This window comes from Tinamus guttatus, unplaced genomic scaffold, assembly GCF_059628265.1.
Source record: "Tinamus guttatus ecotype Peru unplaced genomic scaffold, ASM5962826v1 Tinamus_guttatus_pri_ptg000123l, whole genome shotgun sequence".
NCBI classification, from domain to species: domain Eukaryota; kingdom Metazoa; phylum Chordata; class Aves; order Tinamiformes; family Tinamidae; genus Tinamus; species Tinamus guttatus.
Window position 1 is genome coordinate 1649904 of NW_028288657.1, and position 26717 is coordinate 1676620.

The 26717-nt window shown below is 42.8% G+C and overlaps 2 protein-coding genes across 2 annotated transcripts in view; one reads left to right on the forward strand and one right to left on the reverse strand.

The window, feature by feature from the left end:
• Nucleotides 1–779: 779 nt before the first annotated feature.
• On the reverse strand, nucleotides 780–6708 carry AP3M2 (adaptor related protein complex 3 subunit mu 2). Its single transcript, XM_010212793.2, has 8 exons — nucleotides 6400–6708; nucleotides 5019–5190; nucleotides 4509–4646; nucleotides 3901–3986; nucleotides 3239–3372; nucleotides 2214–2421; nucleotides 1755–1899; nucleotides 780–1345 (listed from the first exon to the last, which is right to left on the reverse strand). Exons 1-8 carry the CDS (start codon nucleotides 6670–6672, stop codon nucleotides 1245–1247), a joined length of 1257 nt encoding a protein of 418 aa, XP_010211095.2. The 5' UTR covers nucleotides 6673–6708; the 3' UTR covers nucleotides 780–1244.
• A 2483-nt stretch (nucleotides 6709–9191) lies between these two features.
• The window catches only part of KAT6A (lysine acetyltransferase 6A), a 28020-nt gene continuing 10494 nt past the window's right edge, over nucleotides 9192–26717 (forward strand). The window contains exons 1-12 of the mRNA XM_088521448.1: nucleotides 9192–9293; nucleotides 10810–10859; nucleotides 10973–11743; nucleotides 21856–21964; nucleotides 22303–22418; nucleotides 22656–22737; nucleotides 23199–23334; nucleotides 24285–24598; nucleotides 24888–25006; nucleotides 25470–25585; nucleotides 26049–26190; nucleotides 26324–26485. Of these exons, the coding sequence (XP_088377574.1) occupies nucleotides 11141–11743; nucleotides 21856–21964; nucleotides 22303–22418; nucleotides 22656–22737; nucleotides 23199–23334; nucleotides 24285–24598; nucleotides 24888–25006; nucleotides 25470–25585; nucleotides 26049–26190; nucleotides 26324–26485 (1899 nt within the window). The 5' untranslated portion in view covers nucleotides 9192–9293; nucleotides 10810–10859; nucleotides 10973–11140. The remainder of the gene's footprint in view (nucleotides 9294–10809; nucleotides 10860–10972; nucleotides 11744–21855; nucleotides 21965–22302; nucleotides 22419–22655; nucleotides 22738–23198; nucleotides 23335–24284; nucleotides 24599–24887; nucleotides 25007–25469; nucleotides 25586–26048; nucleotides 26191–26323; nucleotides 26486–26717) is intronic.

The following is a 26717-nucleotide window of genomic DNA, read 5'->3' on the forward strand; positions in this document are numbered from 1 at the left end:
AATGGCATCTAGTGGCCAAAGAGCACATTACAGACAATATGGAACAGCACATAGGCCTTTCACTTTGTAGTTTTGCTGTACAGAGAGAGACGGAGCACAGACCGAGATGGGCAGATGCAGCAGCATCTCCTACAGAAGAGATGGCCCTAGGGAAAAATCCAGTGTAGGCTACAATTCACCTGCATAGCAGCTGACTGAGAAAGGAAGGAGAATGAGGTAGGACAGCCAAAACAAACAAACAAACAAACAAACAAACAAAAAAACCCCACACAGGTAGCAGGACACAGTTATCTCATATAAAGACAGCAGTGAGCAGAAGAACAGCAGTATCACCCTCATCCCTAAAAGGCAGGCAGAGGCAAAAAGAGGTTCTAAACGTTACTAGGAACATCATCAGCTGCCTCAGCTTCGGTTTCCATCAGTGCTATGATTCCATGTTTGTTCTTTACAACCTATGGCTTTTCTCTGACCCCCTGAAAGAAGCTACAAGAAACCCCATACCAATTATCAAGCAAAAATATGAGGCAGAATTGTATTCAGAGATCCTCACCCATTAGTTACAAAATAATTTGTGCTTCTGCTAGCTCTTCATAGGATATTATATTAAGATTTTGATGAGTTTCCAGACTATCCCCCAGAGATACTTAGATTATTTAACAAAGAGGATTTCTGAAATCTCCAGACATTCATTCCTTCCCTTCCTCCCTCTGGGGCACCCTACACAATCTAACTTTCCACTTCTTCAGGCTCCTTGCAGCAGAACGGCCAGTTGAGCACCCTGCCTGCAGGGACTTTAGCTCTCCAAGCTCCCAGGGAAGGAGAGGAGCCAGTGCCACATCATCACACCAAGGTGAGCTTTAAGGAAGTTCAACTTTATGTCAGCTGCATAGAGGATGAAAGCCAACAAAAACATAAGGAACAGATGTAAATGGAGTGAATCCCTAGAATTTCCTTGAAGACAGCAAAGTGAAGGTGATACAGGCTTGCACATCTGACTCACTAATCCCAAGGGACCTGAACATCTCTCCCATTTGCCACTGCTCTATTTCAGATGCAGTTAGGGACGAGATATTTCAGGTCAGCCCTGCTTTTCCCTGCTCCCCAGCACCCCAAGCATTGGCTCTCCAGCAGATGCTAGTAGAGAGAAGGGAGAACCCCTGAATGCGTGGTGGTGGGGAGAGGTTGCATTCAACAGCTAGGAATAAGACAGAGAGGAAAGTGTTCTTCCTCACTATGAGGCTCCTCTAGGTTCGGACTTGGAACTTGCCAGCTTTAGTCATGTATTTTATCCCCTTGAAGGGCTTGTACTTCTCCCCATACATGTCCAAGCGATTCACCTTCAGTCCTAAAAGCAAACAAAGACAGTGTGAGACCAAGAGCTGCCACAACGCTGACAAGCCTTCAGAATAAAGGAGCAGAAAAGCCATGCTAGAGGCATAAAACACATAGGGGAAGTTTTAGCAAGCAGAAAATGGAATAGAGAAAAGCTGGCAAATGCAAGTGGTCATCAGCATTCTTCACAAACACATTCCTATTCTAAAAATTATTTAGTGGGCAGCAAGCAAGAAATTCAGGAGGAAATGGGCAGGCTGTTTTACAAAGCAATAGAGAGAACAACAAACCTGTATATGGTTCTATAAACACATTTCAGACAAACCATACTTCAAAGGGCAAGCACAGCTACATCAGCTACTTGCTCATCAGCACATGGACACAGCACAAAACATTCATCTTCTCCACCTAACACCACTTACCAGATATAGCCAGCTGCTGAATTTTAAACTGCAAGTTAATGGTGGGATTCTCATCAGGCTTGGATGCCCCAGCTTGAAGACTCATTGTCCCTTTCAAGCTTGGCAGCTTCTGGGGGTTTATTTTCCCAACATCCCATGAGAGCAACTTCAAGGACAGAAAATCCAGCAGTGAAACACAGGAATGTAACAACACCCTCTGGAGAGGGCTGCCCTTCCAATGACAGTGTTTAACATTTCCCTAAACAAAGTGTTTGTCTCAGTATCCTCTCCTCTATATTGGATAGACAGCACCCCTTCCTCCTTCGAAAGGAGATTGGGGGCCTCTGCTTCAGCGACAGCACACCCTTAAGGAGGCTTCTCTGCCTCCTTAGTTCTCTCTCTCTCTTTCTATGAAGCTCCCCCCCATATCTATCATATTGCTGAAAGGTTAAAATTTCTTATTTCACTTATTCTTTTCACCTTTGTAACTGGATCGAACACGTGTGTTCCCTGTGACGGTGTGAGGCTCATGTTTAAGACACCTTTTGGCATCTGGCTGGAGACCATCACTCCCTCTATGGTCTTTCCCATGGTCTGCTTGGGTCCCACAGTGATCTCGAAGCGTCCCAGTGAGCTGCCATCACGGAAGCTTATGTTGTGTTTAACGTAGACAGGAATTGCCACAAGACTGGAATAAAAGTAAAAACTAAGAAAACAGCACCCTTACGAATCCTTCCCTTCACTTTTCCTGATGCAGCCCGTGCCACGTTCCACACTGAAAACTGCACACAACAATCTCTGCAAAAGGAGAAAGTTAACCTATGCTGATTTTGGTGTTAATTACACCTTTTTAGCATGATTTTTATGTCCTAATTTTCTATTTTACATCACAGGAAGGGTTAAGGACTTTCAGTAGAGCAGAAGATCAAAAGAGGTGGAATCCTCTTGCACGTTACAACCAAACTAGCAAGTAGTTTCAGATAGTACATGTGTCTGCTTTAAATTGGATTTCTTTTACTGCTTTTCACCTACTTGAAATACATATGATAGAATCTAACCAAGTGTTTTAGAATCTATAACCCAAACTGCTAATGGCTAGACAGTTTCTGGGATGTGTGTATGCAAACAATTGGCAAAAAATATAGTTCTATTAAAAGACACATCCAAAAATAACTGTATTACAGAATTATCTCATCTTTTTTTTTTTTTTTGAAAAAAAAAAAGTAAGCATAGAAAATCAGCAGGCTGGTAACTTCCTACTGCCTAATTAATTCCTGCCTTAATTCATTCACCTGCTATCGGACTTCAAATTGATGGCAAAACTTACAAAATGACTGCTCCTAACAAGAAGAAAGCAGGCATTTTTAAAATGAGAAAGTGAAAATTATCATGCACTTCTACTTCAATTGGCAAAGAAAGCCACCTAACCTATACTAGCAATTCCTTCTTTTCCCAGCCAAGAAGATCCAAATTACAGAATTTGCAGCATTAAATTCACCACTTACTTCTGAGCGCTGACATGATAGGACAACAAGCGAAAATTCCCATCAGGTGGAATGAAGGAGAGTATTCGCTCTGATTCCCAGCGCTTAAAACGCACGCATGGATGAAAACTGACATCATCCAGCAATCGGGGGTTCTGAAATAAGAGAAGAGCACGAAGTTGAACAAAGCAGTATTAGTTACAATAATCTTTCTCCTCAGCTTCCATGCATGAACTGTATACCACTCAATACCCTCTATCCGGTTGAAGGTGCATACATTAAGATATGTTAAACTACTTCATGTTGCCACGTCTGTGCAACAACTATACTCAAAATACTCTATGATATTTGAACAAATTTAGTCGTGTCAAATAATTACATTGATGAATACTCATGGAAAGATATTCCTTTAGCATATATGTATTAACATCACTTTATATCAGAAATTTATCACGTGAACAGTACTTTTAAACAAAGCATCCAAAATAAAACCCTTCGGCTCAAAGTTGCTGAAGTTCACTAGGAGCTTTCAGTCCCAGTCCTTTCCTCCTTTGGAAGATCTAGGTTCTGATAAACTGGAAACTATCTCAGTGAAACAAAAATCCTAGTAGCAGGATTGGGAAAAGCCATTAAAGATATCTGAGCAAAATCACAGTATATTATGCCCCTTCTTTAAGCTTTACCATAAAGGACAGTGTAAGGTCTGGCATGCCAGTCAGCTTGACACAAGCATCAATCACCCCTTGGATTTCAGCAGTAATTGTGGACCCTGCAAATATAAACAAAGGAGGTTATATGAGCCTGAACAAAACTCATCAGGACATGAAAAAGATACCAAGGCAAGGGGGAGAAAATCTAACACCTTTATGTGGCTGTTCAATGTTTTTTTCACTCCTAATCACTTCTAGCGAAGACGCATACAAACAACCGCTGTCATCAGCAACATCCATTTTGATTACCAATGCCCAAAGATCCCAATTATAATAAGATTAAGAAACACTGAAACTAAGAGAATAGCCCCAGGAGACAGACTACTCACTCTCTAAATTTCCCATATAGAATTACATGCAAAAAAATCTCATCAATGGTCAAAGGAAAAGGACCAAGTCCATTTCTTGATGCTTCACTAACATACCTGACTAAATAGCAGCTACAGTTGGCAAGACCCTGGAGGAAAAACAGGCAAAGAACTTCCCATATTTGAGGAGAAAGCAACTCCTTGGCAAACCTTCTTTCTTCAAGCACTATCAGAACAGGCTTCTCTAGTCTTAGGTAGAAGCAACTTCCATACCTGACTTGTCAATGATTGCATCTATCTCCTCAATCACATCAAAATATGCTTCGTTGTTGGTGTATTTCACACCAGTACGTCTCCAAGGCACCACTGAGAGCTGTCCAGTGGGGAGCTGGTCACCCACATTTGTGCTTCCTAGGAAAGGAGAGGTGATCAGAAAAAAAACACAAGTGTCAGCCAGTGCTCCAGGAGTCATCCCGGGCCTCATCTAACTAAGCTGCAATTAATTCCAGTGAAGTACAGGAAGGAGTTACTTCAAACAAACGAGCACAAACAAAACAAAATCCCATTCATCCAGGTAGTCGCATCATGGCTATAAGTAGAAATATAGTCTGTGTATTCAATGGTTTTATTTTTGATAAAGAGATGCAAACAGTACTGGCACTGGGACAAGTCCAAAAGCAAGGCATTGTCACAGAAGATCTAGCTGTGCTGAATTTCAGAGGCTATCAGGCAACACAGATTCTTGCCTTGACCCCAGCTTATCTGCTTTTTGTTTCCCTGTACCTGTGATGGTGTTGACAACTGTTCGCAGGATAGTGGGAGGTTTTATCAGCTCCTTGAGAATATTAGATTCCGTTGCCAATGGAAAGCCATTGTCGAGCATTTCCTCCAGTACCTCATAAACCACCACAACATTGTCCTTGATCATCACCTCTGAACAGATCCCAAAATAATCCTGTGCAAAAGAAATAATTACTCAACAACTTCTAGAAGCTGAAAAGCCCTTCTGATCATTTACTGTTCTGCTACATAGGAACGGCCAAGTCTCTGTTAGGAGGAGGTGAAATAACTCTGAAACTCCACATATCCATGGAAGTCCATTAAGCAGACTGAGCACTCCACCAGATGTGTACTAAGTTCTAAGCATATTTCCACCACGGCCCTTGCAAGCTGGCAAATTAGCGCATCATTACATGTTCCTATTTTCTCTCTATAAAAAGGACTCTCTCTTACAGCTAAGAGACTTTTTAAAATTAGCGCTCACAAAATGGCTCGGGTGCAACCAATTAAGCAGCAGCATTAATATAAAAAGCTTATTTCCTTCACTCATTACTCTGACTTGCGTATACTGATGCATTTTATTAGAACCCAGTATTAAACACACAGCCATCCTCATTTGCTCTAGTCTTTACCTGCAGGATTTTCAATATCTTAACTGCGCAGCACCAGCATCTCCTGTTCAAAGCTTTCTATTTAGTTTTGTTATAGTGCAAAACACTGTGCAGTGTTTTTGTGTTCCCTTTACTCTAGAGGGACTTTGTGCACCTTTCTGGAGAAAACAAAACAAAACAACCTGATTTCACTCAAAACATTTAATCCAAAGGCTCAGTGGGGCATGAGATCTTTAGAGCAACCTAAAAAAAAAAATGAGTGGGTCTCACCAACAGAAAGGCAAACTTAAGATCTCCTTGGGTTTGGACTCTGACATTAAATGAATGAGTTGATTCACTCCCCGTATGCCATGGAAACCACTCAGAACCTACATCCACATGCCAGACTAGCATGCGGAAGCAAAGCTCACATGACGCTCTTTTTTTTGACCAAAGCCCATACTTCTTGAATTCTGGCAGGCTGTTGGTCACAGGACACTCTACAGCCTACACAACCCTGTTAACAGCCAACCGAGACCAGACTCCTCGCTAGTTGCCCAGACTGACCTGCAGTCATGTCAAGATGACATGCAGGGGACTGTGGTTGCTCTGAGGCAACTCTTGTGACTCGCTTCTTTAGGGGAAAAAGAAAAATTACTGTAGATCAATCCTGCATGTGAGAGGGAGTTATTAAAGAGCAGGAAATAAGAAAAGAGAAAACCAAGCACCAGGCGCTCCTGTTCTCCTCTATAGAGAAGCCCTGGCCGGGGGCTTTTCCCGCCTCGCAGGCGCACCTGGAAGGTGTCGACGACGCGGTGCAGGAACTCAATGACGAAGAGCGGCGGCACCTCGCTCTGGATGACAGCCACGAAGAAGATCTTGTGGCGGTAGACGCTGAGGAGGTAGTGGTGCGGCGTGGGGATGACGGGAGGCACATTCTCCGCCTCCGAGGCCCTCTCCTGCGCCTCGAAGAAGTAGTCGCAGACGGAGCGGCTCACGACGCTCTTCCAGTGCTTCTCCAGGAAGATGTCGCCGGCGGCGTTGATGAGGAACAGGCTGTGGATCATGATGGCGGCGCCGCGGCAGCGCCCTCGCCTCAGCGCTGCGCCCCGCCCGCCGCGCGCACGAGCCCCTCAGCACCCCGCAGGGCGGGCGCTAGCAGCGAGCGCTGATTGGCTGACCCACTAACGGAGGCTTCCTATTGAGCGCGCAGAGGCGCGGGGGCGATGACGCGCCGCAAGCCGACGCTGTTCTCGGCTCCCATTGGAGGCGCTGCACGTCACTCAACGCCCCAACGGGGTGGGGCAACGCGCGTCACTCCTCCCTCCTGGCCCCCCTCCCGCATTTTAGCTCCTGATTTTTGTCCGTGAGGAGACCCGAGTCCTTCGGGCCCTTTAACCACCGAGAGCAGAAAATTCTCGCGTCAGAATGCAGAGAAAAAAGAAAAAGTACAGCTTAAAGTTTGTATTTCATTTTGCATTTATGTTTTCTGACGACTTCTCCCTATATATATATGTTGGTTTATTCTGACATCACCTTTTTACCCCCACTTTATTTAAGGTATTAGATGAGTCAACGTGTGTCAAAACAGATTTTTACTATGATGGGAAAGAACACAGGAGAAATGACCCGTTATAAAATCACCTTTAACAGTCATGAATTGTATCAAATGCATTTATAAAAATAAAGCAGCAAAAACTGTTTTAAAACATCTTTAATTCTAGTTAAAGTAATGGATTATACAATTAAGATCAGGATACCAGCCATTTATGGCAGTATTTTATATTTTTAAAGCATTTTACCTGGTGTTTTAGTGTTAATAGTGTTTTCTCATGAAACACTATTCAGGCTTGGCTGTATTACACATTGCTTAAAGAACTGCCATGTCTTTCTGGCTGCTTACACTCCTCATCAAAAATGTGAATATTCCCTCAGTTCCTGATGTTGTTGATTCTGTAGCTTTCTTCTGGTAACATCATTTTTTTTTTTAGCCTTCCGGAATGTTGGTTCTGAGGCAAGAGCAACCATAGACCAATAAATTGTTTGTGTCCACCAAAGTTAAAAGTTGTTGAGGGAAGAGAGGGAATACATGTTTCTTCAAAAAATTTATGAAAAAGTAATCACGAGAGATAATTTGTCAAAGTCCTTTGAGCAGTTCTGACCTTTAAAGAGTTCCCGTGTAGCTGGGACACTGCTCTGAAGTTTAAACTTTTTCAAAAAAAAAGAAAAAGAAAAAAAAAACACAACACTATTTTCCTGGCAACTGCAGAGAGTAATTTGCAGTTATGTGGCTGTTTACTCCTACAGAAATGCTGCCTGGCTGCTTCCAAACCGTTAGCACAAAGATCATATTTTTGTTCAGAAACTGAATAAATGCTTTTCTCCACAGTGGCTCATTACAAAGTGGAAAATAAAAGGAGAACGTTGCAGCTGATGCTGCCAGTGGAGGATTTTGCAGCGCTGGATAACTCAGCAGCAGCCTCAGAGCAGCTCAGTGTACCCTCCCCTGCAGGTACACAACCCCCTGGGAAGCCCGGGTACAGTCAAAGAACCACGTTACAAAACGGTGTTGCCAAACTGCACCCTGTCTTTACGATAAAACAATTCCTTACCATCTGTAGTTGGCCATATGCAGGAATCCTGATGATTTAGCTGTCAGCCTGTGCTGTGAAAATAAAAAAAGAGGGTGAGTAGAAGAAAACAGGCTATTTTTTATGTGTAAAGTACCGTGCAACATCTATTAATTTTGCAAGGGTGCTAATAATAACCTACTGTGAATGCTGAGACAGAAAGCAGTTTATAGGCTGATGCTCTAAGGAATGCAGGAAGTTGCATTGCGCTGTTATATAGTGAATATTCCCAACACTTGCTACGCTTACTTGTATCTTCTGTTTAAGTTATACCTATATCTTCATGAACTTTTATGAATTTAGCACCACAGCCTCCCCATTTACCGTCCTAGAGGCCACACAGCTCTGAATTTTGGAGGTGAGGGAAGAGGTGGGAGAGGTGTCGGGCACCTCCAACAGTCCTGAACCCACATCGTCCTCAATGGCCCAAGCAGTAAGTGACCAAAAACTTACTTCTTATCAAAAAGTCTGTTGTGTTAGAAGAAGCCCATGTCAATATTTCATACTGAAAAGTCTGTCGTGTTAGAAATCTATCTCAAAAGAGTTCCTCTTGCTCAGCAAATGAACCTTTGGTGACCAAGTTTATTAGTTCTGTCTGAATATCCCTTTGGATTTTTTAACGTTCTTTCCAAAATTAAAGCGACGCAAACACGACGTTTAACACAATACTTACACCATAGCTCTCCTGCAACCCAGCGGCGAAAACTGCCTCTCCAGCGCGCAGGTGGAAGCAGAGCTGGAAAGAAAGGCTCAAGAGATTACGGTTAATGGGATTATCGCGATCCGCGCTGCTATTTTAGCCCAATATCGCGGCCGGGGAGCGGGGCGGCTCGCGCTTCCCGCCGCGGCCCCGGCGCTCTCCCCGCGGCCGCCTCAGCGGCGGCGCCCGCCGCGCTCTTCCCCGCGCGCGCCCGCCCGCCCGCCGCGGGCTCTTCCCCTCGCGCGCCCCACCTCCCCCCGCTCCGCAGCGCTCCGGACCCAAGATGGCCGCCGTGTCAGTCTGGGGCTTCGCCGCCGTCCGGCCTCGGCCGCCCGCTCCTCGCCGCCCGCGGGCCTCGGTGAGTGGCGCCGCCTCGGCGGGGCCGCGCCGCCTCGGCGGGGGCGCGCGGCGGGCGGGCGGCGCCGTGGCGGGGGAGGCCCCGGCGGGCGCTCCAGGCTCGCGGCCTGCTCCGGCCCCGCCGCCGCTCTGCGCCAGGCCCGGCGCGGCCGCCCGCCCGCCCGCTCGCGCTGGGCCTGCGGGCGGGCGGCGCGGATGGCGCGGGCGGCGCAGGCCGCCGCGCCGCGCTCGGCCGCCGGCCGCGCCGCCGAGGCGGGCGCGGGCCCCGCCGCGGGGAGCCGGGGGGCGGCCGCGCGGGCTGCGCCGCCTTCGCCGGGGCCTCCCCGCAGCGGCTCCCGGCAACGCGGCGGCGGATGGGGCCGAGCGGCGGCAGGTGCGGGCCGCGCGGGGAGCCCGCGGCGCCGCCTGCGGGCCCGGGCCCGGCGGGCGGTTGCGTAACGACCGGGGGGGGCCCCGAGCCGCGGCCGCCCCCGGAGCCGGCGCCTCCGGCCCCGCGCTCCCCGCCGCGGTGCCCGGGCAGCAGCCGCGGCGCCGCCGGCCCTCCCGCCGAGCGCGTTTCGCGTGCGGGGAGATTCGCCGGCGCTTCCTCGAAAGCAGGAGCGCCGGAGCGCCGTGTTGACAACTTAACTCCGAGCTGAAACTTCCCTCCTAAGAAGCCTTTATTCCTGTAAACAGTTTATAAATCCTCCAGGGTTAGCGTGCCTCCACTGTGGAGCTGTGGCCTGGTGTATTAGCACGAGCAGAAAAAGCAGCCCCCCCCCTATTTCTTTCTTTCTTTCTTCCAAAGACAGCGAAGTAGAGCCTGGGAGCCATCTGCACCTTTAGTTAGTGGTGACACAAACGTCCCCCCTTCATTGTGTATGGTCACTTGTTACTTTGTCCCCAAGTGTTCTCAGTTTGTCTTGCCTGTGGAAGATTGCACTGTTGTGTTCTTTTTGTCTATGGTTTCTGGAAGTGGAATGTTTAATTACAATCTCGAGTTGTGTTCTTTCTTTTCCCTGTGGTGTTTTTTTTTTTTTTTTTTTTTTTTTCTCCCCTTGATGGAACAACTGTCATAGCTTTTCTTAGCAGGAGGGACCCAGACCTATGATTACGTTCCTGGAAGAGTTCTGAAAGTTTCCCCCTTGCTGTTTGCTCAGGGCTCTTGACAATTTCTGCTCCTTTCCATTTAAATTCTGGGTATTGTCTTCAGTATACAAAAATTGTGAGAGCGGCTGCTTTTTAAAAATCCGTGAATTTGTTTCCCCTCCTTCCCCCATTAATGTAGGTTATGGTCATCTAATTCTGCACTGAGTTTTATGTTGAGTGACTTCTGATCCTTATTTTTTCCTCTCCACTACAATGTATTGATTTAGTTATTTCAAGTTGTGTTTGATTTGCATTAAATATATAACCTTAGCTATATACAGTGTTTTAGAACTGGGATAGTGGATGAAAAACTCTGTCTTTGGTGACTTATTGTAGGCTTTTTTATGATTATTTATTCTTTGGAAATGACTCTTGTTGTTTTCTTCCAGGCTTAATGCTACAGTTACTCTGACTGTGAGTGTAAAGACCCAAAGTTGAGGTGAGATGTGCTGAAATCTTTGTATCTTTGTGGGAAAACTTCCTCTGAAGCTGTTACGGGATTTCCTAGAAAGAATGAGGAAACTTATAATTCTTTTGCTTTCTTCTCTTCAGTGTGAAAACAATTCATGTTTGAGAAAGGAGGAGTAATTCAGGACAGAAAACGTGTATGCTATGGTTAACTGTTTCCCATCATCCGAGAATCTGTTTTCCCACGGTGTGAAACTTATTCAGCATCGGGATAAAGGATAACGACTCTATGGATATACAGAATTCTTCACCATGGTAAAACTCGCCAACCCCCTGTATACGGAGTGGATTTTGGAGGCGATCAAAAAGGTAAAGAAACAAAAACAGCGTCCTTCAGAGGAGAGGATATGCAATGCAGTATCTTCATCACACGGTTTGGACCGCAAAACTGTTCTGGAACAGTTAGAGTTGAGTGTTAAGGATGGAACTATTTTAAAAGTCTCCAACAAAGGTCTCAATTCCTACAAGGATCCTGATAATCCTGGGAGAATAGCACTTCCAAAGCCTCGCAACCATGGAAAGTTGGATGGTAAACCAAACGTGGACTGGAATAAACTTATCAAACGCGCCATCGAGGGCTTGGCCGAGTCTAGTGGCTCGTCCTTGAAGAACATCGAGCGCTTTCTGAAGGGGCAGAAAGATGTGTCTGCGTTGTTTGGAGGTAGCGCTGCCTCCATTTTCCACCAGCAATTAAGATTAGCCGTCAAGCGTGCGGTTGGCCATGGGAGGCTGCTCAAAGATGGACCTCTGTATCAGCTCAACACTAAGGCAACCACTAATGCTGACGGGAAGGAGAGCTGCGAGTCTCTTTCCTGTCTCCCTCCAGTGTGTCTCCTTCCCCACGAAAAGGATAAGGTAAGACCCCATTTGCACCGGGTTTTTCTTGGGGTTGATTAAATGCATCAATACGGAGTTACAATTTGAGGTTGTTTTGTTTATGTTGCGCCTTTTGAGTTCAAAATACGCTTTGAGGATCCTCCTCCCTCCAAATTTCTGACCAGGACCAAAGGAAACTTAATGGGTGAAAACCTGCACTTTGGAAACTGCAGATGACCTAGTAGGGGGAATTTAATGCTTATGTTTCTCTACGATGGAATTGAATAGATGATGAGAGACGTATTATATTAGCAAAGCACGGGAAGTTATCGTTCACACTTTAAGCTGAGGTGGATTTGCAAATCAGACTTGAGCTCATCTTATTTTCACACTTTTATCTGACTGCCAGCTCAGCTTCTTATCTGAATGTGGATAACGTGGTGGAGCTGTGATTAGCAGTTAGGGCCTAATACTGTGTCAGAGGCTTTCTGCATTAACAGTAAAAAAAACAAAAAACAAAAAAACAAAAAACAAAAAAAAAAACCCAAATTGGTCTCTATCACAGTACGGATTTGTTGTATAATATGAAGAAAACATACTTAAGATATAGCAGGTAAAATGAGGACTGAAATCGGGGGTGGCGGAGAGCAAAGAAGTGTTGGAATGAGCGTTCGTGAACTTCTCCTCTTCTGCGTGCACTGCAACCTTTGGGTGTGGTTCATGAGAAAAAATAAAACATTTTGCTATTGTTTTCTCTTATGCTTTTTTTTTTTCTTCCTGACATCTTTTTTTGCGTGTGAAAGATCTTTTACTCCCCACCACAACCCTGAGATCAAGTTGTCTGAGTGAAACTGATACCCACTCAGTATCTTTCCTGTCTCTGCTGCTGTGGAAGTAAAGCTGAAGTCTGTTCTTTGTTTATTAATTTGACTAAGTTCTTGGTAGTTCACACCTCTGCATTACAAGTCCAGGATTTGTGGAACATTAAAATTTTGTCAGTCCATGATACTTGATATATTTTCCAGCCATAATGCAGACTTTTTGTTGGAAATAACCTCCTTGGTGCTCAGTTCAAGTGTGCACTGCTGATGCTTTTTCGATCAGCTTTGCTTTCCCAGAGAGAGTTTATTGTAGTTTATTAAAGTTTGAAAACTTAAGTACTGTAGCAATCTTCCTAAAAAATCTACAAAGCTGCTATATCACTAGTAAAGGTTCTTTTGTACTTTAATTTTGGGAGCACTGCAGTGGACGCAGTATTTACTAGCTACAGTCATGTATTGTGGACTGTTGGGATTTAAGATTAAATGTTACTATACTGAAAGTATATTCAGAAAGTATGTTCATAAGCTGACTATTCTGTCAGCTTCTTGCATCCTTTTCTAAGGGCTCTGACTACATATGTTTCTTACCGACTGCTCCAGCAATATAGGTACCCAAACTGGTAAAGTCATAAAATGGTATAAAAACAGCTTGTAAACAAGCCTGGCACATGTGGCAACTGGCTTGAGAGTGGTGGTAACAGTGGAAAATATTAGCTCTGCATATTATTATTTCCACATTATGTTTCACAGCCTATCCAGTCTTTTCGTAGCGTGCCAAAATTTAGGACCTCTGTGTGTGTAAATGCACATATATATATTTTCCTCCTGTTCCATTCATGTTTTCTTCATCCTAAGATGGGGTATGTCAAGTGGTGAATGATAGTATGGGGTACCATATACATAGCCAAAACATTTATCTGGGTGCCAAACACATACCGTGCAGCATTTATTTTCTTGGATGCTCGAGAATGGCGTGCGTTTTTTTTTTTTTTTTTTTTTTTTTTTTTTTTTTTTTTTTCTGTTCCATTGGACTCGCACTGTGTGGGTTCTTCAGGAGAGTGGTAATGATCTTAACTTGGATTTTTAGACCAATCTTAGCATCTGTATCAGCATAACAGCAGCCTCCCAAAACTGTGAACAAGAAAAATGTCATTATGACTTGTGAAGTTCAGTTTTAGTATTGCGTAGTCTTTGGTCCTTAAAATCTATTCAACAACTCTCATGCTTTCATATGATGCAAATTTGGGATCCTCAAAAGACTAATATTTTCCTGTTTAAATACAGCTTCCGCTGAGCTGCAGGTGCTCACCTGGCAGTGCTTGATAGTAGTGTTAGTTTTGCCCAGATGCCTGAAAACAAATATTCAACCCTGAGTATTCTCCCTTTTATTATGATTAGTTTGCAAGAAGTCTATGCAAGTTGTAGCCTTAAGCTTTGCACATAAAATAAATGTAAAGAAAAACCCAAAGAACCAAAAACCACCACCACCTCCATTTTTTTTTCCATGCTTAGTAAATCTTCCTTTCTTCAAAAGCCTTCATGCCTCTGTGTTCTCTGTTGCAGCAGTCAGTGCCAAAGAGCCTGGCAAGTTGTCGTGGATTCCCTGCCTGATGCCGTAGTGGCATGTTGTTGACAGTAAGATTTTCAGATCCTGAGTTTAGAAACACTGGTGGGGTTAAAGCAAGCAAAAAAAAAAATAAATAAAAACAACAACACTGGTGATGGGCTGAGCTCATTGCTGGAATTTGGTTATCCATTAAGTCCAGCGGTAGCAAAAAAGGAGTTCTCTGCTTCAGTTTTAAGTACTGTATGTGCTTTTACTCATGCATGGGCTTTTGGGAAGTGTGGCCTTTTCTTCAGTTTCCTGTAGTTTAGAAGCTAAAATAGGAAATGTAGTTAAGAGCTATTTTTACCTTCCTTGTGACGTCCTGGGCCAAACGCTGGAATTTAATTTGATATTGTTTGCGTGGTAGGTGACAGACTGATGGGATCCGTGATGTTATCCCCTCTGGTGGAAAGGGAGGAGGTGGATGGGGGGTGGCCAAACTGTTGCAATAACTAGGAGTGAATAGAGATTGTGCTGAAATTGTAATGAAAGAGAACAGCCGATTGCCACCTCTTGATTGAGTATCAGGCAAGAACTAACCCTTCAACAAATCCAGCATCCTTCAGTGGTGTTTTGTTTTCCTCCCATATCTGTAGGGAATGAGCAATACTGTACAGTACTCTAAAATAATGTAATTGTGCTATTACAGACCACTTTCTATAGCAAAGCTCTGATTAAATATACATGACAGATTTCTTTAAAGTGTAACTATCACTTTTATTTCATGTGCAATTAATCTACTTGCAGAGTGAAATATTTTTTTTCCTGGAATTCATTTCTGTAGGTTAGCCCTTGTTCAGAGGATCACTTTTATTCCTTGAAAACTCTTTGCTGTTCTCGAAATCATGACTTATAATGAATGCCATGGGTCTTTAGATAGAACAAAATCAGTAGTCAACAGTGTTTGAGCATGTACTGGGTATTAGGGTGTGTTAGAGAATAGAAAGCCTTAACAGAAGGGTGTGCAGAAAAAAAATGTGGGACATTTTGTGGGACATTTCCCTGCTGCTTGATTAGACTCGCCTTTTCACTGGTCATGTTGTTGCTCGTGGTTTGGGTGGCTACCGTAGGGACGATTTAGGGACTGATTTTTTGCTGCCAACACCTTGCACCTCTGCCAGGGGTTATTGTGGCTGTTGCACAGGCAGTACAAGCGCCTGTTGCTTCCCAGCAGCTGCAGATTGTAGCTCCGTGTGTTTGTGTCAAATGAAGTGGGTGGTTTTGCGCTTTGTGTAGCAAAAGGCTACAGGTATTGGAGGGAAGAAGCCTTCCTGGTGGGGCAGGGGACATCAGAGGGCAGTAGCCTCTTCAATCAGCCCCGTTGTGGCTTGGTTGCCCACGTTTGAGTCTGCCATGCAACCTGCTGTGCCTATATTTTACCAACATCACCCCCACTTCTCTTTCTTGGCTTACCTTCTGGCATCAAAAGTTGTATTTGCAAGATAATAAAGACTGATTTCTCTCGTTTATGGTCACTTAGTCTCAAATACCCTATCCATTGAAAGCAAGGAAAGTAAATGATGTTATATTGACTTATGGCTATCAAACACATCTGTTTAATTGTGAGAAACGGCTCCCGCAGCTCCATGCTGCATCTTTAGCAGCCCAGGGAAAGGATTACAATGCACGAATGGAGCTTGGAGCAGAAATGTGGAAATAGGGTCTCTGTGCAGTCTGTATCCTCCTTTAGAACTGTTTACCTGCGTCTCAAACTTGTGTTATGTGGTGGTCCTTCTAGAAGGAAGAACGCAGGCTCAATTTGAATCCCAGTTGTAGACACAAACCAATGGAGATGGAGAATATTTTAATAAAAACCTTGGCAAACTGTTATCTTGCCAATATAGATTTTTTTTTGAGAAATGCAAAAATTGTTATCCTGCCAGTGCCAGAATATGATGTGCTACTACCCTATATATTCTCTTTATTCACTGCAAACAAAGATAGTAATGACAAGTAACAAATAGGCCACACGAATAGTAAATTTGATTGCTATGTAAGACATTTTTCCTGAATTACTGCAACTAACTAACTACTTAGTGCTATTAAATATTTAATACAGTATTATTGCAATCCAATAATAGTACAATACTAAAATATAACCATATTTAGTACTGTTTAAAGAGATGTTTTGTTTTATATTATTGTCAGGAGCTAGGCAGTAGTAAGATGCAGGTGTTAAGTTTACAGTTTTTTTTTTTTTTTTTTTTTACAAAATAAATAATAGTGAGCTATTTCCAACTGGACTCTCCAAACTTAATATTACCACAGTTATGGTAAATCAGCTAAGAAGAAGAAACAAAAAAGAAACATGTTTCAAAAGAAGCATTGAAATAGTTGCTGTGCATGGTAGATGTTTCAAAATCATTTGAAGTGGGATCTCAGGGCAAAGAATAAGACTTTTTGATAATTGATTTCAATTTGAGCCCTTTCCCGTTGCTGGTAAGGAAGGGATTTGTAGATTGGATTGTTTTGGGTGGATCCAAACCTGAAGGATCTGCAAGCAGAGCTCTGTAATTATACTTGGAGAGCTCACCCTTGCTCTCCAAGGTGCTTTTCCAGCATTAGCTCCGTGCTGGAATAGGATTAGGATCCACACTCTTCCAGATGGATCCTTGGAAGACCAGACTGCACTTCCCTGTCTAAAAAGCCATGGTCAAGAGCAGATGGGCTCCGTCTGTATCCGGGCATTTGTGGAACCCCAAGTGCTGAAGAATTGCCCTGAGCTTGAGTCGCTTGATTAGTGAACACTTAAATGAAGCGGTTCATAGTAACAGACTCTAAGTGGGCTGTCAGGGTTACTGTCATGGTCAGCTGTGAACGGATGCTATAAGGCCATGCATTTGGGGGGAAAATGCACCAGAGAGGCCAAGAGGAGGTCTGGCAGAGTCTGGAATATTGGGAATAAAAAAATAAAAATAATTACAGTGGAAAGACATCAGATGTCACTGGGACAGAACAACTCTGCGGTGTACGAGTGGGGAGGAAGTGTTTGTAACCACACGCTCCGACACAGCTTCGGTAGCAATATAGGATCCGAGTCTTTAATGACATGAAACTGGTCCAATGTGTTGGCTGCATCCCCGCTGTTAGCGCTTTCTGTCCTGGAGGCTGTTGGCAGATACGGAATGACACATCTCAGAAGTGTGGTTAATAAAGGAACCTTATTTATTGCAGAGCTTTAAAATATGGTCAGGCTGGGAGGGTGCATGGAGAGCATTGTTAAATAAACAACAGCCTGGTTCCAGTGTTAGCTTAGTTATATAACAGGGGTGAAAAAACAGCCAAGAAGGACAATATTTAATTTTTTCCCTGCCCTTCTTCCAGTTATGTTTGATGCAATGCCCTTTTTTTCCTGCTATCACATTTTTTTTTAAGCCATCATGGTGGAAGAAAAAAAGTTAAAAATGCATTCATATTAAATGAAGTAATACCTTTTTATTATTATTATTCAGGAGAGGATTTATTTCCCAGATTTTCTATTGATTGATATTTAGTCTTTATTTTAAGAAGGTGGAACCTGTGCGTGACACTGCTGATTCCTTTGACCTCTGTGGAGTATGTGGGTTGATAGGGGTTATTGCTACTTGTCTCTTTAAAGGGTTGCAAACTAAATTGATCCTAATGAGCTTTAATAAGTCCTGTTAGTTTTAATTCCAGCTCTGCAGGCCTTCTCCTTACCTATTGTGTAAATTGGGCTTCAACTTGCCTGTTCTCTCATGCTTTTCTAGCTATGTGAAGGCTTTTCCTTGGAACTAAACTAATATGGATTCATGCCTTGGTGGGAAAACTGTAGTCCCCTGCTAGTTTGACCACCCAAAAATCTGTCTGTCTTTTGCTCCTTGTTGCTGTTGTGGTTAACCTGAACCCATGGTGAGATTTGAAATGAGAGAAACCCCAAAGTACTGACCCTCATGCAGGAAACAGAATCCCACAGGGAACATATTCCCTTGCTTTGAGTCACTTTTGTGGAACAGTTAGCTAGTCTGTGGGCCTGTGTATTAGTGAACTACACCTTAAAATACTGTTTTTTTCCAAGCTTGTTGCTATGAAGATCCATGAATCACCAGGACTTTAAATTGTCAGTGCCTCAGTCAGTTCACCGGATTCTTAAAAATCAGATAGAACGAATTATGAATCTTGTTATATAGCTAAATATCTGCATAAGTGTTAAAAAGTGATAAGAGTTTTTCCTCTTTGGGAATCTTTGCTTTTAAATCTCAGTATGCACAAATTGAATGAGCAATCCATCTCCAATTTCTGATAAGGAAAATGGGAATTATAATTCAAAACATAAAATCACCTTTGCTTCTTGCTTTCTCTTAATTTATTAAATTTTCCAATCTTTATTTTTAAGAGAAATCTTTAAGAGAAAAAAAATGTTGCAGTGATCTCAGGAAAAAAACTAGATGCCTTTGGTGGAAAAAGCTTTATCTGGGCCTGTTTGGGTTTGTGCCAGACTCGCTGTTGCAGCCTGTGTCCGATGGAAGAATGTTCCGTGCCGGCTGTCCGGGGAAGAGGAATTGCTCTTGGAGCCTTTGTGCCATTCCACGTATTAATGAGGAGTGTGCATCAGGAGCATGAGACTCTGTTAAACCTTTCTGGTTTGTTTATGTTTTTCCCAATTAATTAAATCTAGCTTTCTAGGTGCTTGCAAAACCTTCTGCTAGATAAAACCTCCCTTTTGGAACTGAAAGTTGCTTCTTTTCTGCGCAAAGCAGAAGTATCGCGGCCTGCAGGCCGTGCCCCGTGGGAGGAGCTCAGCTTTCAGCTTGGTGTTTTCGCTTGGTTCCATGGGTGTGTTTTGCTCCCGCAGCTGTGGAAGTCTCGCTTGGAAATATTATTGCATCCAGCATTGTGATGGGGTCATCTTTGGCTCATAAGATAACATTGATTGCGTTATTGCAAATTAGCAAACCGGGCTAAAGTAGTTAGTTCCAGGAGAGAGTGTGAAGGAGGCAGGTTTGGGTAAGAAAACTCAGTCACTTTGAACTGCCAGGTTCCTGAATTGGGGGTCAAATGACATGGATTTTTTTAAGCTGCAAATGAAGGAATTTGAGTCTTCCTCCGTATGTTACCCCCTGCCCTGCAGGGTGCAGTTTTGTTGCCCTGGAGCATGTAGGGGACGGATAGCGCATTCCGATTACCAGCGACTGCCGGTGGGATGGCGTTCCTGGGACTTTGGAAGAGTTTCCTACCTCAAGCTTCCTGAATCCAGAAGGCTGCAAAGCAGGATTGGTCAAAAGTGGAAACGAACTGAAATGTTTAGTATTTATTTCCTTCCCTTTGCTTTCTCATAGTCTTTGTAGTTGCTTTTAGGGGGGGCACAATCTGTAAATCTGTACAGCACGTTGCGTTTCTAGACATCCTTTGTATAGTAACAGCATGTGCCGAGAGGCTGGCAGCCTCCGAGCCTGTCATTCCCATTCGCTCCGACTCCCTCCCTCCCTGGATCTGGTGACATTACATAGATGGATGTGCTTGCGAGAAAAACAGCAGAAGGAGTTGAATGCCTGCCAAAAATTTGCAGTATGAAACCGAGCTGGCTGCTTCCAGTCTTGTTTTCCCGGATCTCTCATTGTGTGCTTGCGTTCTTCGCTTGCCAGGATGTTCTTTGCTGAACAAACACCCCAGCAGTGAGATCTCTCCATCCTCAGCGTAACACCGGCTCCCACAGCAGCTCTGCGTCGGGACTACCCTTATCCCTCCTTTCTCAACTATCCTAATTTATTCAGTTGCTCTAAAACGTTTTTTTTTCCAGCTACTAGTGTCTTATTCCATATTTTCCCTAATTGGAGCTGGTTTGTTTTATGAAAGCAGTTGGGTATTTGTTTACAGCTTCAGAAGGGGTAAACACAGGAAACAGTCAAGCTGTGAAGGATAAAATCTTCTTGTCCTTTTGAAGCTAAACTCTATCTACCCGGTAGGTCTCCAATAGCATAGCTGCAAAGTTTGTCTAAAATTAATGCAGAAATTGAAACCTTTTGCATATAAACTGCTAGTGCACTTTATTCTCCATGACTTGTATATGGGCCTGTAGGCCATAGTTACTCCTACCTCTTTAAGCCAAGTAAAAGGTGTTTTACATTACAACCAGTGAAGCAAAATCCTAGAAGTCCCCGTGGCGCTATAAGGAGCGGCAATTCTGAGAGTATTGCTGCAATTTGCTTATTTGCTTATTGGAATATCCCTCAGTAAAATGATCAGCTGCCTCGCAGTGCACAACTGCTTAAAGTTTTCCCTCGGAGTCAAGCTGGTGAAAGACAAAAGAACTCTCATCATAGCAGTTAACACCCAGTTTTAGTACACACACACACAGATGAATGAAAGTAGCTGAAATGACGGTGAAGTCGATGCTTTTAAGATGATTATTGGTATCCAGAAATGTCTCCTGTTACTCCTGAAGTGCAGCTGTGCCCCATTTTATTATATGAATGAATTGCATAAAATTGGTAGCAAATTCAAGTCCATAGAAATGTGCTAGTCTCATCAAACTGTATCAAGCAGTACTACTGACCAAAGAGTTTAGTACATTTAACATAATTTAAATGAAAGCTTGGACCAGGAGGGAGGCTTTTTTGCTTCCTTCTGTTACTCTAAATATTTAATAAGTGTTCTTATCTGTAAATAAGAATAATGGTGCTGATATGTGGGTAATCGAAAGAAAATAAAGATACTGTTCTTGTGGGAAGGATCAAGGTTAATTAAAAATAACTTGTTGTGAGGCATAATAAACACAAGAGGAGACTGCAGGTAAGGAGCCAAGGGAATGGGAATGCTTCTGAGAATGTAAAAGGCGGAAATAACTCCCCAAATCATGATTCCAAGGAAAATAAAGCACTGACGGGCCCTGAATACACAATTTTACCCCAGTAATGCTTTTACTGCCTGCCAGCAGCTGGCTGTAGGGCATCCAGGGCACAAGCAGGGACCAAAGTCATAAACATCACCGGGGATTTACCCAAAAGCTAAGTAAGGCAAACACAGGATGAGGGATTTTAGGCTTTCTTTCCAAGATAGTCGTTCCACAGTGCATACCTTAATTTTGAAATAGTCTTCTGAGAAATTTCTAAGGTGTTTCTTCTGGTTGCTTCCATCTAGTGGATGTTTTGAAGAATATAACTCAGTCCATAAGTGTACAGCATCCATGCCTTCTTGCAAGCTATGTTATTGCGGTGTAAAACAGGCTGATTTCTGGGGAAAAACAATATTCTGGGTATAACTGCATTGCTTAGCCAGAACGAGGATTTCTAGACGTTCTCTGGCATATGCTTATGTTCAGTAATTAGCCATACATGTGCATGGGATTGCATAGTTCCATCTATCTTTGTTCCTAAACTGGGAAGTTATGGACTTGTTTTAGGAAAATACAGGCTTGGATTAGAGGCAACATGCTAGATTAGGAAATACAACACCAAATGTTAGTCAGTTAGTTCATCAATAGCCATTTTAAAGCTACTCCATTTGTTTCATTCATTACTTTTCTGGAGAGGCTGTTGTAGAATTTAATTTAAAAGCTTCCTGTGTATCCCAGTACACTTGGCTGCTTAGTGGATTGTTTGCTGTTTTGTTAATATTGCGCCTCATCTAAAGCACCTCTTTTCCCTTCCTTGTGTTTAAGCCCCCTGACTTTTTTTTTTTTTTTTTTTTTTTAATAGATAACATCCAAGCAGCAGAAGAAAAATGCTGAATACTAAACAGCATCTTTTTCCGCTTTTCTTTTATAGCCAGTGGCAGAGCCCATTCCAATCTGCAGTTTCTGCCTTGGTACAAAGGAACAAAATCGAGAGAAGAAACCTGAAGAGCTCATCTCTTGTGCTGACTGCGGCAACAGCGGTAGGTGACCACAGGGACTAAAACATTTGAGTAGTAGATAGTAAATAATACTAATAAATAGTAAAACTATTTGACACAATGGTCAAGTGTAGTGACTAGTTTTGACCCATACATATGAGGAGTGTGTATCTGTGACATATAATACACTTAGGAGCTCAATCTCATGCTTCTAGGTGGACACAATTAAGTTAAACTTAACATGCAAATAGTTCATTGGGCTCCTGGGGATTTTCTTAAGAGTGCAGTAATGATGACCAGTTTTATCATATCACACTGTTTGTAAGTGTTAGCAACACTCAAATAATTTTGCTATTATTTTTTGTCATCTTTTTCAATAGGTCATCCATCCTGTTTGAAGTTTTCTCCCGAGTTAACAGTGCGAGTGAAAGCCTTGCGATGGCAATGCATCGAGTGCAAAACGTGCAGCTCCTGTCGAGATCAGGGCAAGAACGCGGTGAGTTTACTAGGCCATGGCCTAGAATGCCAACCGTGTGGATCTGTTAAAACAGGAAATTGTGGAAACGCAGTGTGGAAACAAACAGAAGCTGCAAATATTTATGTCTGCTAGTCTTTCTGTGAAATATGGTGCTGTATCTGTGTTTTAAGAAGCAATGTTCTCTGAAATGGTGACAAATTAATGGAGGGCTTGATGCAGATCTCAAGACAGATGATTTTTCTCTTTGTTCCACAGGATAACATGCTATTTTGTGACTCATGCGACCGTGGCTTTCACATGGAGTGCTGTGACCCCCCTCTTACCAGGATGCCAAAAGGTGAGGACTTTGTCATGAAAGGGATAATTAAGGATGATGTTGGAAGAGATTGGTGAGTGGAAATTGTACAATAACGTGTTCTGGAATATAACCAAACTTCTCTCTCCCTTCAGATAGGGATCAGGTTATTTGTGGAGGATTCTCCTTAGCTGGAAAAAAATTCCTCTAGGAGATGGTTGGATGTAGTGCATCCTTAAGCAGAATATGTGACTGATACTGCTGGATTATATGTGATTTTTCATGTGTGTGGTACAGGTGATAATCAGGGCCTGTGAGACTTCTTCTGACCTTTTTGTTGTTGTTGCTGGAAGGCCTGTGTTCCCTAGGATCTGAAATTCTCTTTTCATGCTACAGATCCCTAGGATCTGAAATTCTCTTTTCATGCTACAGATCCCTAGGATCTGAAATGCTCTTTTATCCTGTTGCATCCAGCGATGATCCAGTGCGTTGTGTCTTTGCAGGTATGTGGATATGTCAGATATGTCGACCACGGAAGAAAGGAAGGAAACTTTTACACAAGAAGGCAGCACAGATAAAACGGCGATATACAAACCCAATAGGACGTCCCAAAAATAGGTTAAAGAACCAAAACACGACGTAAGTCTCTTATAAAGAGGAGTAAATTGTGTCATTTTTGTAGGATAGCAGGTGTTTCTGAAGTCTTATCTGTTCTCTGGAAGAAAATTTCTTTTGCAATGAGGAGCTTTTCGTTATTCCTTAATGTAGAAGGTAACTTCTGAAGAGTGCAGTCAAAAAAAGAGCTTTTTCTCAGTGCTTCTTTGTAACTGTATTTTTGACTCATTGTAGTAATTTACTATTTAATTCTGAATTGTACTTTTAACAATTAGATTTTTTTTTTTTGCTGTTAGATTGAGGCTCTTCTGCCAGGTGGCTGCTTTTCCTGACATAGCTGTTTTTATTTTGCATTTTCCTAAGAATTATTATTGATGGTAAAGAAGCTAAATAATCTGAAGCTCCCGAGGCTGCAGTTTAATATGTTCAATCTGACACTGCTGCCAACAGATATTTGTCCCTTCCGTTGCTTATAGCCCCACGTTTCTAAACTTGCACAGCCCTCCACATGGGGAAATCTGTGGTTTTTTCGAGGCTGTTGTGGAGGGTTTGCATTAGGGTTTGGCCAGGGGAAATTGTTTGTATTACTTCTCAGCCAGAGCATTTTCTTGAGTTATGGAGTACTTGTCATGTAGCACTGTTCACAGAGCAGGCAAGGAAATGACCAAGGAGCGTGCCACAACAACCTCTGCTTTGGGCATCAAGCCAGCTTAGAGTATTGAGCCAACACTTGATTCTAAGGAGCACCAGCAGAGATACTCTGCAAAAGGTCTTACGAGGTTTAATGGCTGAAAAAGTAGAGTAGACTTTTAAAATTTCTAGTATTAAATCCAATACATTCTGCTCTTAATTTATCCTAAATTAATTGCACATAATGCTCAGTGTGTGGGGAAAGGTGCTAGCCCACTGTGCAGCTTAGAAGACCCCGCTTTGCCAAAGCATCTGAACGTATCTTTCCTCTTCTGATCCTTCAGATCAAAAGGCCCCTTCAGCAAAGTTCGAACTGGCCCTGGTCGGGGTCGGAAGCGAAAGATCACCCTATCCAGCCAGTCAGCTTCCTCAGAAGGAGGATACCTGGAGCAGACGGATGTCTTGGACTTCTGCAGAGATGGCAGCACCACCTTGAAGTTTAACAAGAAAACCAAAGGGCTCATAGATGGCCTTACTAAATTCTTCACTCCCTCCCCTGATGGACGGAAAGCTCGGGGGGAAGTGGTGGACTATTCTCAGCAATACAGGATCAGGAAAAAGGGTACCAGGAAATCCAGCACTTCAGAATGGCCCACAGGTAAAGATTTTTCACCTTGCCAATGTTTAAGATATCCTCCACTCCAGTGTTCAAAGCCTAGGATATCAAAATGACTGGAATTGGCAGAAGTTAGGAAGTTGGAGCTGGAATTAACACTCAAATGCAGCGATCGCTCATGGCTCTGCAGGCCATTTCTTGAGTGAGAACAAACTGTCCTGGCTTTGGCAGTGGCAGAGTAACTGAACACGTCTAAATTTAATTGCTGCTATACCAAAAAAGAAAAAAATATATATAAATGGTAAATGAAACATCTTTCTCTTATTTACAGACAATCAGGATGGCTGGGATGGAAAACAGGAAAACGAGGAGCGTTTCTTTGGGAGCCAGGATGTCTTAACTGAAAAAGACATGGAGCTGTTCAGAGATATTCAGGAGCAAGCATTGCAGGTACAGTCAGATTTTCAGTATACTAAATAGGTACTTGACCTGACAAATAAAAATACCAAGGGAAAAAAACTCCGGGTGAGTCAGTCCATCAAGGACTAAAGAATTTTGTTTTTGCTGGTTGAGAGTAGTGAAGAACTGACCTCATGAGAAACGAAGGTAATATAAGAGTACTTCACATCAAGTACTTTCCTTTTGGAGGGGAAAGGGTTAGCCAGGGTTTGGACCTGGTGCAGGTAGTAAGTTGTAACTGCTGAGACCTTTGGCTGACTGCTGAAATATCCTGATTATCCTCCGAGTAAGAATAGAAGGAAACATGAATCACTCTGGCTCCATTTGGAGCTCTTGAGTTAAGTATTACAGCAGGAGATTACTGTTCCTTTTTGCCTCTAAATAAAGTTCCTTAGAGCATATATGCCTTCTCACAAAAAAATAAAAATACCTATTTTTTTTTCCCCTCATACAGAAAGTAGGGGTGACTGGGCCTCCTGATCCGCAAGTCCGCTGCCCTTCTGTCATCGAATTTGGCAAGTATGAAATCCAGACCTGGTACTCCTCCCCATATCCACAGGAGTACTCAAGGTAGGACTGAACACTGCTCTCCTTTATTCTACTTCTAATGGTCTTGAAAAAAGGGGCATCAATTCCCAAGCTACAGTATGTAATTGGAGTTAAATCAGAAAATATTGGGACACTTATGTACTATATTGACTTATTTAACTACTGTATCCATAGTTTGGATATAAAATGATTCTATAGCTAAAAGCAACAACAAACCCAAACTAAACCAAAAAAATTATGACTTGTTGTCATGCCTATTCTTGGGTATAGGGATTGGGAGTTTCCTTATAGAGTAAGTAAATGCTGTGGCTATAAGTATTGAAGTGTTTATTATATATTTATTTTAAAGCTTTTTTTATCACATGTTTAATTTCAGTAGATACTAGGTTTGTTTTCATCAAGTTCTGTATCCGCAGAACTTGGAAGTTGTATGCAAAAGAATGTTATTTTGAGCTTTGGTATTTATTTATTTCTTTACTTACAGGCTACCCAAGCTGTATCTTTGTGAATTCTGTCTAAAATACATGAAAAGCAGAACTATTCTCCAGCAGCATATGAAAAAATGTGGCTGGTTTCATCCTCCAGCCAATGAAATTTACCGAAAAAACAATGTTTCAGTCTTTGAGGTAAGTTAGGAAAATGAGATGTTACCTTTGGTGTTGAAGTCATGTTAGAAGCTTCAGAGCTACACGGGTACTCAGATAAAGCAGGTCCTTGCATGACAGCAAATGAAATGACATTTTTCTTCATTTCCATAAGGTCGATGGCAATGTCAGCACTATTTACTGCCAGAATTTGTGCTTGTTAGCCAAACTCTTCCTGGACCATAAGACCCTCTACTACGACGTGGAGCCATTTCTTTTCTACGTGCTGACACAGAATGATGTCAAGGGCTGTCACCTTGTTGGCTACTTCTCCAAGGCAAGTATTAGAGTAATTTGGACTTTTTTTTTTTAATGTTCAGAACAGCAGATCTGAGAAAATATATTCCTTTGTTACGATTTTAAATCTGCAATACTTAAAGATTCACTGTAATACTGTAATATAGCCCATGTCCTTTACGGTAGTGGGTCTAAGTGGAAGGTAGTTAATGTCAGTCTCATTTGTTTTGTTTTCCTGAACTAGTGGTTTTAATGATGGTAACGGATTTGAT

Coding starts and splice junctions, on each gene's coding strand:
- AP3M2 (XM_010212793.2), bottom strand. CDS start 6,672: ATGATCCACAGCCTGTTCCTCATCAACGCCGCCGGCGACATCTTCCTG. Junction 3,987..4,508: donor TGCAATCATTGACAAGTCAG/GTATGGAAGTTG, acceptor TTATATTTGCAG/GGTCCACAATTACTGCTGAA. Junction 2,422..3,238: donor TATCATGTCAGCGCTCAGAA/GTAAGTGGTGAA, acceptor CTTTTATTCCAG/TCTTGTGGCAATTCCTGTCT.